The following is a 16,048-nucleotide window of genomic DNA, read 5'->3' as shown; positions in this document are numbered from 1 at the left end:
TAAATCACCCAACAGCAAGTCCAGAGCATCCTTCAAGCAGGGAAGGCCCAGCTGGAGCAGCACTGTGGGATCCAGCATAACACCAGTAAAGACCCTTCTGCTGGCTGGGAGCTCCTGGCAGCAGGGAGTCGTGGTTCAGAACCATGGGGGGATTTAGGCAACGTCCACAAGAGCTCTTTAATTCCTGATATGAACACACCTCTGCTCTCCAGGGACTGGATTTTGCCTAGCCTTTGTCTACCAGAGGCTTTCTGTGACAAGAAATGGCTTCTTGGTTGTGGCAATTGCTGCTGCTGCTGAGGTGCCCAGCCCAGCACAGTGGCTGCAGGGACCCTTCACTCTTGCCATCAGTGAGCCTGTCTGCAGCTGTGGGTCTGGTTTCAGAGGGAGTCAGAGATCTTGATAGGATGAGGGGCAGTGGGCATAAACTGGAGCACAGGAGGAAAAAAACTTTACTCTGAGGGTACTGGAGCCCTGGAGCAGGCTGCCCAGAGAGATTTTGGAATCTCCTTCTCTGGACACTTTCAAGACCCATCTGGATGTGTTCCTGTGTGACCTGCCCTACGTGACCCTGCTTTGGCAGGGGGTTGGACTCAGTGATCTCTGGAGATCCCTTCCAACCTCAGCCATTCTGTGATGCTGTGATTCTGTGATTATGTGGTTCAGTTAGGACCCTGACCCTGCAGCCAGGGCCACCTCCTGGGGCATGAGTCCTCTGCTCTAAGGAATCCCATAACATTTGGGTTTCTGCATCACTCTTGGGTTACTTTTCAAGTCTCCTCTTGCCCGTGGGCAGGGTCTGCAGCCGTGACCGCCTGCTCGCAACACGAGGGGCAGGGGCAGTGGGAGTGCCAAGGAATGCTGTTATGGGATGTGGATGGTAAGAGCCAGGTCCTGCTGCTTTGCTGCTGCTTGAGGAGTTGCCTGTGTAGCACCAAATGGGAAGGGAAGGTGGCAGGGAAGAGAGGGGTGAGGTGGTCTGGGGCAGAGATGAGTGGAGCGAGTCACTTGGGCAGGCAGCACATGTGTCCCCTGCACGAAGAACAGTCCTGAAGCTGGCGAATGCAGCTGGGCTCTCAGCCTCCAGGGGTGACAAGTGTCTGGAGGAGGGACTTGTCATGCAATAAGGAGGGGGGGTCACCAGTCTGCCTCAGCTCCACGGGCAGCTGCCCACGTGAGGAAGTGGTTCAGCTGGCAGGGATCCTGCGTGGTTGTTGCTTTCCTGGTGCCGTCCTGGCTGCCTGCCCTGCCCTTTGTGGGCGCAGTTGTGTCCTGGCAAAGGGCCCTTGCTTGGCCAGGGAGGGTGGGTGGCCCAGAGGGAAAGAGGAAAAGGCCACAGCACCCAGTCTTGTTAGAAGGGCAAAGGGAAGGATTTTTTGGTGAATTCATCAGCAAGTCTTCTGCAGCTGAATTCCCCTGGAGGACAGCTGCCAGCAGGTTAGACACGCTCCTGGGCTCAGCTGGAGCTGCAGCACTTGGCTCCTTGCTCTTATTCCCAGTCTTTGCCATTAGTGCTGCAGCAATGCTTGTCAGGGACTTACAGAACGTTAGGGCTTGAAAAGGACCTCAGAAGATCATCCAGACCAGAGCAGAATCACCTGGAGTAGGTCACACAGGAACACATGTCCCCAGAGAAGGAGGCTCCACAATCTCTCTGGGCAGCCCATCTTGGGGAGGCAGCTCTGTAGAGGAACATCACAGCGCCCCAAGCCACTGCCACCTGGGATCAGACACAGCTGCAAGCCAAGGGAAATTTAGGCTGGAGGTGAGGAGAAAGTTCTTCCCTGAGAGAGTCATTGGACACTGGAATGGGCTGCCCGGGGAGGTGGTGGAGTCGCCGTCCCTGGAGCTGTTCAAGGCAGGACTGGACGTGGCACTTGGTGCCATGGTCTGGCCTTGAGCTCTGTGGTAAAAGGTTGGACTTGATGATCTGTGAGGTCTCTTCCAGCCTTGGTGATACTGTGTGATACTGTGACAGTGCTGGAGCTGTGACTTCTTCCCCGGCAGGGGTGGCCTGGGCTGCTGCAGGCTCAGGCAGCAGCCAGGCAGAGGCTGTCTGGCGCTGGCTATCTGTGGGTGATTGCATTTCCTGTTTGGTGTTTTGCTGTGGTTGTTACAACGATCGATTAGCGCTGGAGAGCTGAGGGCAAAGGGAATAAAAGCAGTGACATGGCTGGGGAGAGCCAGGAGGATCTGGGACACTTCCTTGCTGTGGTGGTGGACTGTTGGTGGCCTCCTCTGAACACTCCCCGAGGTGTATCAGGAATTGCTGCCCTGGGTGCCTGAATGTCTGGAGTTTGTGAAGCTTGGCTTGGTGCTTTGTGCACTCTTGCTAAGCGACTGAAGTCTGAATTATACACTCCTTTGACATTTTCCTTCTGCTCTCACTATGGATCACAGAATCATAGAACTGTTTGGGTTGGAAAACCCTTCTAAGATCTCCCAAGTCCAACCAACACCACCGTGGCCGTTAAGCCATGTCCCAAAGTGCCATGTGCATACATTTCTGGAGCACCTCCAAGGCTGGTGACACCACCACTTCCCTGGGCAGCCTGTTCCAATGCAGGGAAGAAATTTGTCCTCTTATCCAAGCTAAACCTCCCCTGGCACAATTTCAGACCATTTCCTTTGGGTCTGTTAGAGGGAAAGGGCCCAAGAGAAAGATGGATGAGGAACTGCCAAGGGCACACAGCAGTTCTCCAGTGCTCAGCTACCCCTGTGCAGGATCTTGAGGTGTAGCAGGTTATGTCTTAACACATCCTCATGCTGCCAACTCTTCCACCTCGCTCTCCAAGCTCCTGGATGTTAGGTGAGGCTCTGGGGTTTGAGTTCTTTATGCCCTTAGGTGTTACCTAGCTCCAAACCCGAGGCAGTTTACAAATGGCCGTGGTGGGAGTTGGTGATTTTATTTCAACTCGTACCGTTTGAACCCTCGTTGATGGTTTTGTAGCACCTGGTCTTGTTCCAGAGCCCAGCACTGCAGCGTCCGGTGGGACGCAGCCAGGACAGGAGCGGCCCCGGAGCGGCTCCCCCGCGGCCGGGCTCAGCCCGCAGCGGGGCCGGGAGGGGCAGGACTCGGCCAAGAGCCCCACCAAGTGGTGACAGCTCCTGCTGCAGCCTCGGGGGCTTGCTCGGACCTCTGGGGTGAACCCGGCACCTCTTGGCCCCGCGATCGGTGGGGCTTGGCCGAGGTGCTTGGGAGATGCAGGGCAGGATGCTCCAACCTGCAGCTGGACCAGCTCCCAGCCCCAGCCAACTTCAGCGCCCTCCGCCCCAGCCTCTCTGGCCACAGTGGCTCCAACAGACAGAGCTCTCCTCTGCAGGAGGGCTAAGGAGGGGATTTGGCATTTCTAAGCGAGTAGGAGTGCTGCTTGTCTCCATCAGCTTTTGAAAGCTTCCATACATCAGCTGCATCTGAGCAAACTGCCCTCACGCCCTCACCACTGGCAGTGAGAAGTGGGCATGGTGCATCTCCTGAGGGACCTGACTGAAGCCAGCCCAGGAGAGTTGTACTCCTTGAAGGACCTGGAGCTGTTTGGCTTGGAGAAGAGCAGGCTGAGATGGGATCTTCTCAATGCTTATCTGTGTACCCAGACCTGGTGACTCAACCCCATCCTATCTCAGCTCCCAGCTGCCAGCAGCTTGGCATAAGCTGATGAACACTTTCTCAGGAATCACTGAGATCTTTCATCTCCCTTCTCATTCCTGGTCCTTCTCTGCCTGCTTTCAGTTTTTCATTCCTTGCTTTGGCTTCCCCTCTGTCAATGTATCATAAAGTTGTGGAGTTTGGTTGCCAAGAAACAAGAAGTGCTGAATCCTTGAGGGCACCAGAGGATTGTTTTTGTTGTGGTCCTTTTGCCTTGCCCAGAGCATTGGCAGGGAGCAGTCTGGCTGCAGACAGAGTGCTGCAGCCCAGTGAGGCTGGCAGGCCTTGCAGCAGCAGGATCTGTGCTGTTGGGATGCTGTGCCCCAGAAGCCAGGGGCTGTGGCCTCACAGGTGGCTCTGGCTTTGCTTATCATAGAATCATTGAATGGTTTGGGTTGAAAGAGACCTTAAAGATCATCCACCAAGGGCAGGGATGCCTTTCACTAGACCAGGTCCATGCTTGTGACTGGGACCAAGTCAGACCTGAGTGCAACCACCTGCAGAGTAGCAGCTCCACCTTTCTCTGGGATATTTTCCTGATGGACTAAAACTTAGTCACTGATGTGTGCCCTGTGGTGTTCAGAGTCTCTCTGGATGCAGCAGTGCTGGTGGTGCCCACAGCAGGAGTGTCCTACAGCCTCTGGACAAGTTCTTATGGACTTGAGCCATCCTTTGCAGTGCTGAGCCCCAAGATCTGAGTTTCCCTTTGCTTTTGTCCTGCAGTCCCACCCACTGTCCCTGTGCAACACCAGTGAGGATGAGCACACTGAGTCGGGCTTCATCACCATCGTCAAGCTGGAACAGCCAGACCGGGACCCCAACCCCTGCCTGTCACTGGCTAACAAGGTAGGTGCAGAAATGTCCCCACTGGCACCAACCCATGGTGCAGGGAAGAGAGAGCAGAAGGAGGAAGCAAGGTAGGAAAGAGCTGTTAGACAGTAGAGAAATGGATGAGGATAGAGCAGGGTCCTCTGGGGGAGATGCTGTGCCAGTCACCCCCAGTACCCATCTCTCTGTATGCTTTGGGACCTGCAGGAAGGCTGGAGGGGAGCTGTTTTAGAGGGGCCTGTAGCAATAGGACGAGAGGCAATGCTTTGAAACTGGAGCAGGGGAGATTTAGGTTGGACATCAGGAAGAAGTTCTGCACAGTGAGGGTGGTGAAACACTGGAACAGGTTTCCCAGGGATGTGGTTGAGGCTCCATCCACGGAGATCAGTCTTGATGTGGCCCTATGCAACCTGATCTAGTTGGAGGTGTCCCTGCTGACTGCAGGGGTGTTGGACAGGATGACCTTTGAGGGTCCCTTCCAATCCAGTTCAATCTGTGAATCTGTGTGAAGTTTTCCCCAGCCTGACTTGGACAGCTCAGACCTTTCCCAGTATCCCGCTCAGCCTCAGGCCCCTCCTGTCTTGCACCCTCCCTTTGCCTGCTGACCTACTGAGGGGTTTTGTGTTTCCCTGTGTCCTCTGTCCTCTAGGAGAATGTGGACACAGAAAACACCTTCTGTGGCCCTGTCTTTAGAAATAACAACACTGTGCTACTTCACTGGATAAGGCATGTGAAGAACCAGCTCTGAGCAACCCAGACAGATGAAGTGGTAGTGGGGCATGACTCTGTGACAGTGTGGGCCACCATGCACACACCTCACAGGGATGGGAGATCTCTGAGGCCTTCAGATGAAGCCTCCTCCTGTGAAAGAGCTACCTTAGTGAATAGCAGTTGCTGTGTCAAAAGCTGAGGTCACTGATACAGTTCCCTGGTAATAAGGAAGTCAGGTAGGAACGAGGGTCAGCCTGAGCCTTAACATCTTTGTGTCTCTGATAAAACTATGTGGATAAGGCCAACCTCAGCTTCTCCTTCAGTGGTTCACTGAGTCCTTTTATTGTCTCTGTACCAAATGTTGTGCTGTTTCCCACGAGCACTGTGTTGATATGAAACAAAACAACTTGTTTAGCTCTTCCTGGCTTTATCTGCATTCATGTTCAGGTGGTGCCACCTCTCTTGTCTGCTTTCTGCTGGCAGTGACGTGCTGGAATGGGGACAGGGTCCTTTTTTGTCCTCCTTGCAGCTTGGATGAAGAAGGCAAGAAAGACTTTTGCCAAGCAGTTGTTCCTGCACAGCAGGTTGTTTTTCACAGAGATGATCTTTCAAGGTCTCTTCCAACCCCTAACATTCTGTGATTCTGTGACATCAAAAGCAAGGGAAGGGATGTGAGGCTTTGATGGATTTACCACCTCTGGGCTGGTTCACCTCATCTGCATGGGCAGCCAGGCAGCAACACCTGTCCCTTTCTGGACCAAAGTGGAAGCCTGAGGTTGGTTTGTTGCTGCTCTGGAGCTGATGCAGCTGTTAGCAGAAGCCAATGTGCTGGAGCTCTTGACCTGCTAGCATCTACCCCACATCTGGGTGATGTCCTGGTCCCACCTGTCAGTGTTAGTGAGTCTAAGGGTTTCCAGTGCAGCTTGGGCTAGTCCTGAGACTGAAGGCTCTGCAGGTGACCCAGGGACCATGGCTGAGTGCTCCAACTCTCCTGTGTCCACCCAGACATGACCTGATATGACCTCACAGTGGTCTGAGGTTGGTGGCAGCAATAGGTGTTTGGGTCAGTGCAGCTACTGTGGAGGATCTCAAACAGGAGGAAGGAGCAGCTTCAAAGACTCATCTTCCATGTCAGAACTTACAAGGTTTAAAAGCCATTTCACTGGTTTTGTCCTTCATCTTTGAGTCTCTGATCACAGTGTTGGAACTGCCAGTCTGGTACTGAAGAAGGCCTGTGTGGGGAGGGCAAGACATAGTGCATTGCTACACTGTGGTCATCCTCACTAACCTTGATCCCTTCTCCAAGACCACTGACCCCTCCAAAGCCCTCATGACTTGTTAAAGTGCCATCTCTCTGGCCTTTACTCACCATTGCTTTGTCACCACAGCCAAAGCCAACCCTGGGCTTTGAATCACAGAATCATTTAGGTTGGAAGGGACCTCTGAAGGTCATTAGTTCAACCCCACTGCAGTCAGCAGGGACATCTTCAGCTAGAGCAGGTTGCTCAGAGTCCTGTCCAAGCTGACCTGGAATGGTTCCAGGGATGGGGCATCTCCCGCTGTGAGTATGCTGGGGCAACCTGAGATCCAACAGAACATGCCATCAGTTGCCATCCTGTCTGCTGGAAGTTCTGCTCCAAGATCTCACCCAGGGAGGCTAACAGCTTTTCTTCCCAAGCCAGGACTACTTTAGCCATGAAATACAGGCAGAGGGTCCTTAAGCTGGCCACATCCATGGGCCCTGCCTTGTACCTTGATTCCTTCATCCCCCTGCAATTGCTGTCTGGCTGCTTTTCCAGAAGCCTCTGCCAAGCTCCTTCCCTCTAACATCATACAGATCTCTTCCTCAAAATCCCTAGACAAGTTCTCTTCAGGGATGTAGCTGTGGGATGTGGCTGGTGCTTGCTGGAGCCTTGTTTTCCTGGCATGTGTTCCCTGTGGTAGAGCTTTGCATGTTGAACTGCAGTGCTCTATCAATGCTGATAAAAATAGCCATGTGCAAAGTGTTATCATAACCTCTGCTTCAGCTGTCAGGCAGCCAAGAGGTGCACACAGACAGCCTTGGCCAGGATAACTCCACCAGCCACCTACCCAGCACTTTTCTGCTTCTCCTCTTAAATTCTAGCCCTGCTTCAGCATCCAGAGCTAAAACCAGTAGGGAAAGTGTTTGGTCTGTGAGGGGAGAGGAGGACATAGAGAATAGCTCTGGAATCAATTTTAAATGATTTCTTTTTCATTCTGATGCATCACTTGTCCTCCTCTTTTTTTTTGTGTGTGTGTTCTTGTTTTCTGGGTCAACCACTGATTGCAAGCCTGCTTGACAGGCTGCTGAACCTTCCTAAATCATCCTTGGAAATGCATTTTTGCACCAGAAGTGTTTCAGTCCTTAAAGGAGGAGGTGAACTGTGCTGTGTGGCTGAGGAGATCCCACACCAAGACAGCACTGCTCAGGAAATGGTGGCAGGTTGTAAATAGCTTGAGCCAAAGCTGTGTCTTTTGCTGCAAGGGTCAGAAGGATGTTGGGAAGAGTCACCTGTCCAGTCTCAGCTCTTTGTTTCTCCACCATCAGTGTCTTTATCAGGGTTAAATCTTCATAGAGCTGCTCGTTGTTCATCAAAACTTGCCTAGCTCCAACGGGTAAAAATCACTACCTGAAAGTCTTGTTTCTTCTTTGGTGCTGGCAAACACTGAGGCTGCTTTGATCCCAGGCAGGACCCCAGTCTGAGCCCTGCCCCGAGCTTCTGATCTCACTTTTGCAGCTTCTCCATCTGGTATCCTAAACCTGAGTGTCAAATCCTATCAGCAACTCACAGTCTTCAAGCCCTGCCTCTGTGGTCTTCCCAACCAGCACAAGCACAAGCAGGACCTCTGTTCATGTCCTCATACCTGTCCCCTGACCCACCTCTGTCACCCAGCTTCTCCCTGATGAGGTGCATAGAGGTGACCAGCACCTGGGCTACTGCTCCCAGGGATGGGACCCTGAGCGAGGTCTGGAGCCGAACCTGTTCTGCCGCTGCTGGCTGTGCTGGGAATGCCCCTTCCCAGGGCTCAGCCGGCGCCTGCCTTTGATGGTGCAGCTGGGAAGCAGCAGCTCTGACCTCTGCCCCCCGAGCTGGGGTTGGCAGCGCTGTGGGCAAACTGCTGCAGCCGCTGCGGCAGCTCCCTGTTTGCGCAGGACGCGCAGATCAAAGGGCTCCGCATGAGTAAGAGTGGCCCAGCCCTGCACTTTGTTCACCTTCTCGTCTCCCTTTCACAACAACCTGCCTCTGCCTGCCTGGAGGGCTCCAAGGGCTTGGTGGGAGGACGTGGGTGACCCCACAAGGTCCTCCAGGCAGTGTGCTTTGCCCTCAGCAGGGTGGCATCCTTACTGGTTTGGGTGGGTCTCAAGCTGTCCTCCTTGGTGGGCTGCAAAACACTGTCCTGCTCCTAATCCTAGGCCAGCCCTGCAGTCCAGGCACCACCTGAGCTTCTCCCTGATGAGCAAGGGGAACGAGGACCAGGGAGAATGAAGTGTATGGGACACCACCCAGCTGGTGCAGGCACAGTGAGAAGTGGAGACCTGCAGAGGTTTCTGCTCTCCTGGGATAGAGGAGGGTTGTGTAGCAGTCAGCAGGGCTAAGAGGGCTGCGGATCCCTGCCCAGCAGCTCCAGCTCTGAAGCAAGGGGGCACATGGCACAGAGAGCTGGGGAGTTTGGTGGCTAGGCTTATAAGTCACTGTGACTGCAAGGCCATGAACTAATTTACCTCCCCAGCTCCAGGGAGAAAGCAGCCCTGAAGAGCAGAGCTCCCCGTGGTGGCATGCTCCAGCAAAGAGCAGGCACCGCGGCTCAGCGCCAGGGCAGAAACCAAGGTGTCACCTCTTCTCTCAAACAGCAGATGCTTCTCCTCCTCTCTTCAGGATGGCAGATACATATCCCAATGGCAGATGTCAGTTCAGAGGTACAAAATGTCCACTGAAGCTTCTGTTCTTTCTGGGCAGGCAAAGCTGGCTGGGGAGCGTGGAGCCCGTGCCATCCTTTTTGACATTACCGACGATGAAAGTGCTGCTGACCAGGTACAGGCCTCACTGGTGTTATCAGCTAAACCACAGTGCCCCTGTCCCCTCCCAAAACATGCCCAGCTGAGAACCCAACGTGCACTGGGAAGTCTCAGGAGGGTGCTGCAGGCTGGCTGTGAAAGTTGGCTTTGTCCCAGCTCATCCATACACCGAGAAGGGCTTTTCCCTTTTGCTCTTCCATGGTGTGGCCAGGTCTCTACTCAGCACAAGCAGGACAGCAGCTTGGGAACAGCAGCTTGCTGCTCTTCAAGGGGATTGTCTACTCAGCTGAGTTTGTCTTCCTGGGACACTTGCTGGGAAGTCCCAGCTTTCCCCATCCCATCTCAGCCCTGCTGTACCTCGAAGGAAAGATGGTTTATTGAGTTTGCAAGCCAAAGTCACAGCCACTCTGCTGTGCTAGTGGTGATGCTGCTGCAAATACAGCATTGGTTTAGAGATTTAGAAGGATAGAGTGTAATGGGTTGGAAAAGACCTTTAAGAGCATGGAGATGTTCCAGCAACACTGCTGTCATCTCTGGAAAGGAATTTGGTTCTCCATCACAATAATCAAGGGATAACGGAAAGTATCCAGCATCATGAAGAGGGCAGACAGGGGAGCTGGTGCCTGAGTTTATCAGAACTGGGCTGACTCCTGCTTGCTGGATTCATCTCTCATGGTTCTTGCATATGTTTGTAACTCAATTTCCGATGCCAGAGAAATGCAGCAGTGAGCACAGGCTCATGAGGTGATGTTGAGGTGGCTCAGTGAAGGTATTAGAAGTCATTGGCAGGTCAGATGACCACTCTGATTCAGATCAGTCTGGAGAAGACAGCACAGTTGGACACTTTCTGAGCCAGCCTGTGGTGGAAAACTGCCAGGATGACCAGAAACAAACAGAATGTCCAGTGGCTGATGGGAGAGAAGAGAAAAGAAGGGAAGGGAAGGGAAGGGAAGGGAAGGGAAGGGAAGGGAAGGGAAGGGAAGGGAAGGGAGAAGAGAGAAGAGAGAAGAGAGAAGAGAGGAGAGGAGAGGAGAGGAGAGGAGAGGAGAGGAGAGGAGAGGAGAGGAGAGGAGAGGAGAGGAGAGGAGAGGAGAGGAGAGGAGAGGAGAGGAGAGGAGAGGAGAGGAGAGGAGAGGAGAGGAGAGGAGAGGAGAGGAGAGGAGAGGAGAGGAGAGGAGAGGAGAGGAGAGGAGAGGAGAGGAGAGGAGAGGAGAGGAGAGGAGAGGAGAGGAGAGGAGAGAGAAGAGAAGAGAAGAGAAGAGAAGAGAAGAGAAGAGAAGAGAAGAGAAGAGAAGAGAAGAGAAGAGAAGAGAAGAGAAGAGAAGAGAAGAGAAGAGAAGAGAAGAGAAGAGAAGAGAAGAGAAGAGAAGAGAAGAGAAGAGAAGAGAAGAGAAGAGAAGAGAAGAGAAGAGAAGAGAAGAGAAGAGAAGAGAAGAGAAGAGAAGAGAAGAGGAGAAGAGTGTTTCTGCAGCACAGGCAGCACTCATCTGTGTTGTTGGCAGTTAACCACCTTGAAGAGGAAAGACCAAGAGCTCTTGCACAGGGGCTTTGAACAGGAGCAGAAAACATGCTGAGCAGTGTCCAGTTGTGCATGAGGAGGCACCATCAGAGGAAATGAAGAAAGCCATGCTGAAGAGTTGTAAAGGAGGAAGCACTTCCATCTGATTTCATCATAGAGGGATAGTGCAAGTCTGGGGGAGCAGTCAGTCTCTGAAGTGTGTGCAAGAAGCACTGGGAGGAAGCAGAGGTGCTTGGGGAGGACTGGGACAGGCTTTGTTTCAGGCTGTTGTGGACCATCTCTCCCTGTTTGTTTCTTTGCAGCTGAGAAAGCCCAGAGGTTTGAGTCAGCCTGTGGTTCTGATCCGGGGCCACGACGCTGAGCTGCTCATGGGCGTCGTGAACAAGAACAGAGAGGCCCACGTGAAGATAGAGGTCAAGGAGCCACCTGCTTGGGTGAGAGACACAGCATTCCCTCTGCCTTCTCTGTCCTCCCTCCCAGGAGCAGATGGTTTGCTTTCCTCCTCAGGGAAGGAGATCTGGGGAAATCCTGCAATTTTCTGAAGGATGCCTCCAGACAATCCTCCATCCTCCTCCCTTGGGAGGAGCTGCTTCTCTGCAGCACTCAGATAATGTGCTGCAAGCAAAGGCTCAGGAGCACTTTCAGCTTATTGAGTTGCTTTTGCTTAAACATCACAAGTGAGGCAAGGGCATTCCTTGTCTCTCCAAGTGAGACCAAGCCTTGATTTTCTCACCTTTTACTACCTCAGAGCATGACTTCTGAGCAGTTGAGACTCCATTCCTGCTGAAGTGTGCAGGAAAGACTGAGCCTTGTTCCTGTAAGAAGCAAGGAAGTGGAGCATGGCCAAGGATCTTGTTGGCTGATGGTCAGGAAGAGATGGAGGTTCCCCTGCCTAGCCTCTAATTCCCTCCCCATGCACTCTAGAGTAATTTCTTGCCTGTTTTTCCCAACAGCCAGACTATGATGTGTGGATTCTCCTCACGGTGGTCAGCACTGTGGTCGTCATCATCTTGATCTTTGTTGTCCGCACAAGGTGCCAACTGAACAGGACTCAGGTAGGAATCCAATGGAGCAGATGTGTCTGAGCAAACAGGAGAGCAGGAGAGGCAGGAACAGACACAGTCTGGGAGGGGAAATCTGCCTCTGTGTGAATGGAAGATGTGACCACCTGAGGCAGGAGCAGTCCAGGGATGAGTGGAGTGATTCCAAGATGGGCTGGCAGCATCCCCTGTGAAGTGGCATTGCTGTTTTGGCATCCCACCAGCACTGCAGCTTGCAGTCCCAGCACCTTCCAGAGCTTATGCCAGCACCCAAAGCTGCAGAGCTGTGCCACAGGCTCTTGGGTTTAGAATTGTTGAATCAGTCAGGCTGGAAGGGACCACAAGGATCATCTAGCTCCAAGCCCCCTGCCATGCCCAGGGACACCCTACCTTAGAGCAGGCTGCACACAGCCTCATCCAGCCTGGCCTCAAACACCTCCAGCCATGGGGCCTCAACCATCTCCCTGGGCAACCTGTTCCAGCCTCTCACCACTCCTTCTCATGTCTAAGCTGAACCTACCCATCTCCAGCTTTGCTCCATTCCCTCCAGTGCTGTCACTCCCTAGTAGCCTGAAAAGTCCCTCCCCAGCTTTTTTGTAGCCCCCTTCAGATCCTGGCAGGCCACAAGAAGGTCACCTGGGAGCCTCCTCTTCTGCAGACTGCACAGCCCCAACTCTTTCAGTCTGTGCTCACAGCAGAGCTGCTGCAGCCCTCTCAGCATCCTCCTGGCCCTGCTCTGGGGCATCTCCACATCCTTCTTGTAATAGAGGCTGCAGAAGTAGATGCAGTACTCCAGGTGGGGTCTCAGCAGAGCATAGTAGAGGGGGAGAATCACCTCCCTGGCCCTGCTGGCCACACTTCTGCTGCAGCCCAGGCTCTGGTTGGCCCTCCAGCCCACTGCTGGCTCCTGTTGAGCTTCTGGTCCAGCAGCACCCCTGAGTCTCTCTCCTCAGGGCTCTGCAGTGAGAGAGAGTAGATCAGATGTTTTTAATTGAAATTAACAAATTAAATAATCACAGAATGGGCTGGGTTGCAAGGGACCTCCAAAGGTCATCCAGTCCAACTCCACTGCAGTCAGCAGGGATGTCCTCAACTAGATGAGGTTGCCCAGAGCCCTGCTGAGCCTCAACTTTGATTATCTCCTTATCTCCAGTGATGGGGCCTCAACCACCTCCCTGGGCAACCCGTTGCAGAGTCAGATGTATTTCCAGATTTGAGAATGCCCCCTTTGTCCTATAGAGGGACAAGCCTTTGAGGTTCAAAGCTTCATCACTGCTGAGTGATTCTGAATGTCCAGTGCCAGATGTCTCCTGCTGGTGACAAATCCTACTCTGGCTAAGTCATGTTAGACAAAAACTCACCTCTTGAAATGAGTACTGCCCCCAGTTTCCTGGCAGTCCCACTCTGAAAATGGAAGGGCAATGAAAAGTATGGCATGGTCAGGCTGAGCCTCTCCTTGACGCCTCCTTCCTCCCTGGCAGGACTCCCTGCAGCAGCAGACCCTGCAGGCCATCGGGCAGCTGGCCACACGCAGGTACCAGGCAAGGTGCCGGCAGGTGTCACGGTGGGACTCAGCCAGCAGCTGCAGCTCTGCCCCTGTCTGTGCCATCTGCCTGGAGGAGTTCAGCGACGGCCAGGTAAGCTGTGGGCACGGCTCCTGGGTAGCCACAGCTCCAGGTTAGCCACAGCTCCAGGTTAACCATGGCTCTGGGAGCTGTGGTAGGAGCTGGGCAGTCTAGCAGGGGTGGGAGACCCTTGGGATGTTCAGCAGTGACAGAGTTCTCCTGCCCCTTGGCCAAAAAAGGACCTGCTCCTGCTGAAGCCACTTGCCTGCAGGTTCAGGGTCTCCAGCTGCCACTGGAGGGTAAAACACCCATAAGACATCCATGTCAAACCAACAGACCAAAAGTGGAGTTTGCTTCTCCCAAGCCCTCAGCCTGAAGCTCCCTTGATCCCAAGGGCTAGCACCTCTCTGGATGTTCACACCCCACTGCTGCACACCGTGTGCAGAACCAGAGCTGCCAGGTTGCTGCACAGCCTCCTCCATGCAGATCTGGGCTGCAGATCACTTTCCATCCTACAAGGCTTGCTTCCATCAACAACAAGCCACCCAGGACTGAGGTCATGGTTTTTCTTGCTTACACTGCTCCTCTTCTCTCCACCTCTCTAGGAACTGAGGATCATCTCATGCTCCCATGAGTTTCACCGAGATTGTGTTGACCCCTGGCTTCAGCAACACCACACATGTCCACTCTGCATGTTCAATATTCTTGGTAGGGCTCAGAGAGGACATTTCCTGGCCAGGGGTGGGGTTGGGTGCAGGGGCTGTACCCAGGAGGTCTTCAGGCGATGGACACAGTGAGTGCATCAGCAGAAGCAGGTGTCTCTGGCTGGGGGAGGCAGTGTGTGCATGGTGAGGGGTTACTCTGTGTGTGCATTGAGGTGCTGGGCTTGGGCTGGGACCTGCACCAAGAGGAGAGGTTTGCAGGTGGGAAGGGGAGGTAGGCTCTGAGGGTCAGGGCAGCAGGGGAGGTGCTGAGTGTGCAGGGATAGTTTGGTGGTGGCAGTGAGGAGTTGCAGGGCACAGGTGAGACGTGGTGGTGCAGTGCAAGCTTGCCAGCGCTGGGGCTACTGCAGCTCGGCTGTGGGATGTGTGCTGGATGCTCCCTTCTCTGTCTACAGCCAGAGACTCGGTGGACCAGGCCACGGCTGCTGATTCCAGGCTGGCCCCTCGGGACATGGAGCCTGGACGGCGACTCCACCTTTTCCGCCAGCACCCGGGCCATGCCCTCTACCACCTCCCACACCCCTATCCTCAGAGGAACCTCAGGAGCTTTGCCCCGGAGCCAGCCCACGGCAATCCCTTCTTCCACTCTCCCGAGCTCTCCCAGCTGGATTTTGGCACCATCCACTACATGCCCTACAGGCCAGCCCCCTCCCTGCTCGCCTGTGGCCACCCGTCCCCGCTGGCCCCGGGCTTGTTGGGCCAGCAGCATCCCAGCCCCTCGGCGTGTGGGCAGACGTTGCCACCCCACAGGACTTGTTCTCTCCAGCCCCAGCCCCCCTGCCTGGGGCTGAAGGCAGCCCTGGCACAGAAGCAGCACCGTGGCCCCGCCCTGCGCCGGGGGGTCGGCCACGGGCACCAGCACAACAGCAGCGGCTCCGGGGAGAGCTACCTGACGGACCACAGCGGGTACCTGGCCGACGGGCCCGGCAGCGACTCCAGCTCGGGGCCCTGCCACGGCTCCTCCAGTGACTCCATGCTGAACTGCACGGACGTCAGCCTGCAGGGCATCCACGGCAGCTGCTCCACCTTCCGCAGCTCCCTCAGCAGCGACTACGACCCCTTCGTGTACTGCAGCTCCGAGGGGCCCACCGTGGACAACGGCCAGGAGCAGCCCCGGGCGCCCAGGGAGACGCGGCCCAAGTCCTTGGACCTCATGATGGTGCCTGGGGCTGCTGCTCCAGCCAAGCCCCAAGTGCTCAGCCACGTCCACTACCACCACCACCAGCACCATCACTACAGAAGAGACGTGGAGTGTCCACCCGGGAGGGCTGGGCAGGGCCCCGGGCAGCGCAGGTCCCGGTACTCTGGGGCCAGGGTTGGCTTCCACGGCGCTCGGACACAGAAGAAGGCTGAGAAAAGCCACCAGTGTCAGCATCCTCAGGAGAGCAGCCCTGTGCTGCAGGAGGCAGCTCCAGCAGGGCAGCCAGCCTGTGCCCCGCAAGGCCGGGAGCCCCTCCACGCCCCCTCTGCTTCTCCAAACAGGCTGGACTTTGGCGTAGATGCCAGCAGACAGTTGGGAGCAGCTGGCACATCCCCTGTCCCTCTGCCCCCAAGACACAGCTTACAGAGCCGTCACCACCGAAGGAAAAGAAAGTGTCCTCTGGAGCCTGACCCTGCTCCCCTGCCCGGGGACTCAGCCTCGCCTAAGGCCTGCGATGCTCACCCTCCTCACGGGCATGCTGCTGGCTGCCGCTGCTCTCCCGAAGCCCAGCCCCTGCTCCCGGGCGCTGCCCTGCCCTGCGCCTCGGGCTCTCGGCCGCTCTGGCAGTGCTTGGTGCCCCAGTCCGGCTCAGAGCTGAACAGCCTGGAGGGATTGCCAGGCCGGGGGGCAAACCGCACGGCTCCTGCTGATTTCTCAGGGACAGGCACCCCCAGACACAGTCTGAGTCTCCACCTTCACTGCCCATCCCAGCAGGGAGGTCAGGGTAAGTCTGGCGTTTGCCTCTTCTCGCAGCAAGCAGGTGAATGAGGGTGGTTT

General features: G+C 55.0%; 1 protein-coding gene across 1 annotated transcript in view; it reads left to right on the top strand.

The window, feature by feature from the left end:
• RNF43 (ring finger protein 43) overlaps nt 1-16,048 on the top strand; it is a 92,271-nt gene that overhangs the window by 65,658 nt on the left and 10,565 nt on the right. The window contains exons 2-8 of the mRNA XM_064166361.1: nt 4,370-4,492; nt 9,166-9,240; nt 11,046-11,177; nt 11,697-11,798; nt 13,265-13,420; nt 13,954-14,056; nt 14,466-15,995. Coding sequence (XP_064022431.1) covers nt 4,370-4,492; nt 9,166-9,240; nt 11,046-11,177; nt 11,697-11,798; nt 13,265-13,420; nt 13,954-14,056; nt 14,466-15,995 — 2,221 coding nt within the window. The remainder of the gene's footprint in view (nt 1-4,369; nt 4,493-9,165; nt 9,241-11,045; nt 11,178-11,696; nt 11,799-13,264; nt 13,421-13,953; nt 14,057-14,465; nt 15,996-16,048) is intronic.

This window comes from Pogoniulus pusillus, chromosome 27 (assembly GCF_015220805.1).
Source record: "Pogoniulus pusillus isolate bPogPus1 chromosome 27, bPogPus1.pri, whole genome shotgun sequence".
Taxonomy (NCBI): domain Eukaryota; kingdom Metazoa; phylum Chordata; class Aves; order Piciformes; family Lybiidae; genus Pogoniulus; species Pogoniulus pusillus.
Note: the sequence above shows the minus strand (reverse complement) of the source record. Positions and strands in the feature narration are given on the sequence as shown.